The sequence below is a fragment of the Alligator sinensis genome, unplaced genomic scaffold (assembly GCF_000455745.1).
Source record: "Alligator sinensis unplaced genomic scaffold, ASM45574v1 scaffold1765_1, whole genome shotgun sequence".
NCBI classification, from domain to species: domain Eukaryota; kingdom Metazoa; phylum Chordata; order Crocodylia; family Alligatoridae; genus Alligator; species Alligator sinensis.
This window is the reverse complement of record NW_005843468.1, coordinates 64,319-66,946: the sequence shown is the minus strand read 5'-3', so window position 1 is coordinate 66,946 and position 2,628 is coordinate 64,319. Positions and strand designations below refer to the sequence as shown.

Genomic DNA, 2,628 nt, shown 5'->3' with positions numbered 1-2,628 from the left:
ATGACGCCTGCCTGGTACCCGATGCCCTGCCCGTGGTGCGAGGCTCTGACCTTCGCATGGCCCGGTTGCAGGCGGCCAGACCCGGCCCTGGCACCCATACCCAGGGGGAGACTCATGGGGAATGGGTTTGCTGGCGTGGGGCTGGGGGGGGCACGGCCATGCTCAGCCGGTCTGGTCCTGTCTGTGCTTCTCATGCTCAGCCAGACGTGGGGCTGCTTGCCCCCTCGCTTCTCCCTGCAAGGCCCCGGACCCCTGGGTCCCATAACCGGGACGCAGACGGTGCCAGAGGGCCCTGGGCTTGTGCCAAGGCCTAGGCACATTTGACCTTTGGGCACCTGGAGCTGGGCTAGGGTGGGAGCAGGCGCCTGGCTGATGCTGCCCCTGGCCCAGTGCTTGCAGCAACAGCAGCCATTGCTTGGGGTAGGGGTGGGCACTGGGGGCTGTTGCTTGCCCCTGGCTGCCCCCCGCCCTCCTCCTGCTGCTTGGAGCTGTGAAATAAACCTTGGGACTGCACTGGCTCCATGAGGCTCCGTGACCAGGGCAGGGAGGTCGTCTCCCCCACCCGGGGGTTCACACCAGGCCTGGGGCTGCCTCGAGGGCACATGGAAGGGTTCAGATGTGCACCCCGAGCCCCCTCCCCTGCCCCTTCCCAGAGCATCGCACACACTCGGCGGGCCTCGGGCACTGGTGGTTTACTGCTGTTTGGCTGAATCCTGCAGGGTCTGGCAGCGCCCTCTCCCCCCATCCCCTCCCCACGGCTTGCACACAGGGGCTAGCGGCACTGCTGGCCAACAGGGAAATTGAGGCACAGAGCTGCCCAGGGTTGCGTGGGGTCGGCCCATCTGGGGTAGAGCTGGGGGAGAACCCAGGCATTGGGGCTCCCAGCTGGTAGTACCCCCTGCCCCCCACCCTGGGCACAGCAGGGCCCTATGGGGCACGTAGCGCCCAGGTCACTTGTAGGGCTCGGCTGGAGGACTCGCAAAGCCCAGCCCTGTCCCGGGTGCCAGCTGGGGCCCCTCCGGGTCTGGGAGAGGATCATAGTCCTCCACAGCAGCGGGCATGGGGTTGGGGGGGCGCACAGGTAACCTCCAGCTTGGTCCTGAAGGGTTAAAATGACCCTTTGACTCTGCCCTGGAGGCAGGGTCTGTCCCCTGAGCGAGGACAGGACCCCCAGGGTCCCAGGCAAGGCTGGCTGCACTCAGGGGACTGGCGCCCGGGCCACGAGCTCCAGGTTGATGGGTTTGTCGGGCACCAGCACAATGCGGGAGAGGGGGTGCACCTCCCTGCCGCGGGGGTCCGGGTGCAGCTCGTAGTTCTGGATGATCTGTGGGGGGAGAGATGCCCATCAGTGCCCTCCTCGCACCTCCAGCATGGGCACTGCCAAGCTGCCCTGCACTGGCTTAGACCCAGGTCCGTCCTGCCTCGTGTCCCGGGGCAGAGCGGAGCTGGAGGGCGAGTGCCCGGGGCGGGGGCCAAGCAGGGCTTTCCCCTGTTCCTCCAGCACAGAGGGTCCCAGCAGGGCTGGTGCAGAGGCCGTGCCCCTCGCTCCCTGCCCCAGCGCTCCCCGTGCCCCTTTCCTCCCCGCACGTGTCAGGTCCCCAGTGGATCCGGCTCCGCCACGTCTGGGACGAGTCCTCCATTGTCCCCTCCACGTGGCATTCAGGACGGCCTGGGCTCGGTTTGCAACTGCCGGCCCACTTGTCCTGTGCAAGGACCCCTGCTCGCTCTGGGCAGAGACGGGCAGGAATAAATCCCCGGGGACTTTCTCCTCCCCCATTCAGTGCAATGCAAACCCTGCTCCTGTCCCCTCCAGCGTCTCTCCTAGGCCTGGCCTCAGTCTCTGCTCCTAGGGAAGCCCCTCCGCAGCCCCCGGCCTCCTTCTCCAGCTCTTCTCTCTCCTCCTGGGGCTGCGGGGACCAGAGCTGGGCACCGGGTTCAAGGTGTGAACGCCCTATGGGTTTATGAAGGGGCCTCGTGATGCTTCCTATTGTGTTCATAGGTTCCCTTCTTCATTGTCCCAAACCTTTTTGCCTCTTTGCTGACTGCTAAGCACGGAGTTGATGCATTCAGTGACCTGTCCCCAATGCTGGACAGGAGCCAGCAGTGGTGCCGAGAAGGCTACCGGCATCCGGGACTGCATTGATAGGAGCGTTGCTAGGTCAGGGGAAGTGATTCCTCCCCTCTTTTCAGCACCGGGGAGGCCACATCTGGAGTGCTGTGTCCAGCTGTGGGCTCCCCACTACAGAAAAGATGTGGACACATTGGAGACTCCAGATGAGGGCAATGAAAATGATTTGGGAGCTGGAGGACGTGACATGTGAGGAGAGGCTGAGGGAAATGGGCTGATTGAGTCTGCAGAAGAGAAGACCGAGGGGGATTGAATAGCAGCCTTCACCTCCCTGCAGGGGGGCTGCAAAGAAGATGAAGCTGGGCTGTTCTCAGTAGGGGCAGATGGCAGGACAAGGAGCAATGGGCTCAAGCTGCAGCAAGGGAGGTTGAGGTTGGATATTAGGAAAAACTTTCTCGCCAGGAGGGCAGCAAAGCACTGGAGCAGGCTCCCCAGAGAAGTGGTGCGGTCTCCATCCTTGCAGGTGTTTAAGACCCAGGTAGACAAAGCCTTGTCTGGGA

General features: G+C 63.9%; 1 protein-coding gene across 1 annotated transcript in view; it reads right to left on the bottom strand.

The window, feature by feature from the left end:
• Positions 1–1,176: 1,176 nt before the first annotated feature.
• The window catches only part of LOC102377709 (sterol 26-hydroxylase, mitochondrial), a 10,815-nt gene continuing 9,363 nt past the window's right edge, over positions 1,177–2,628 (bottom strand). Inside the window, exon 8 of the mRNA XM_025195321.1 lies at positions 1,177–1,324. Within this exon, the coding sequence (XP_025051106.1) occupies positions 1,199–1,324 (126 nt within the window). The 3' untranslated portion in view covers positions 1,177–1,198. The remainder of the gene's footprint in view (positions 1,325–2,628) is intronic.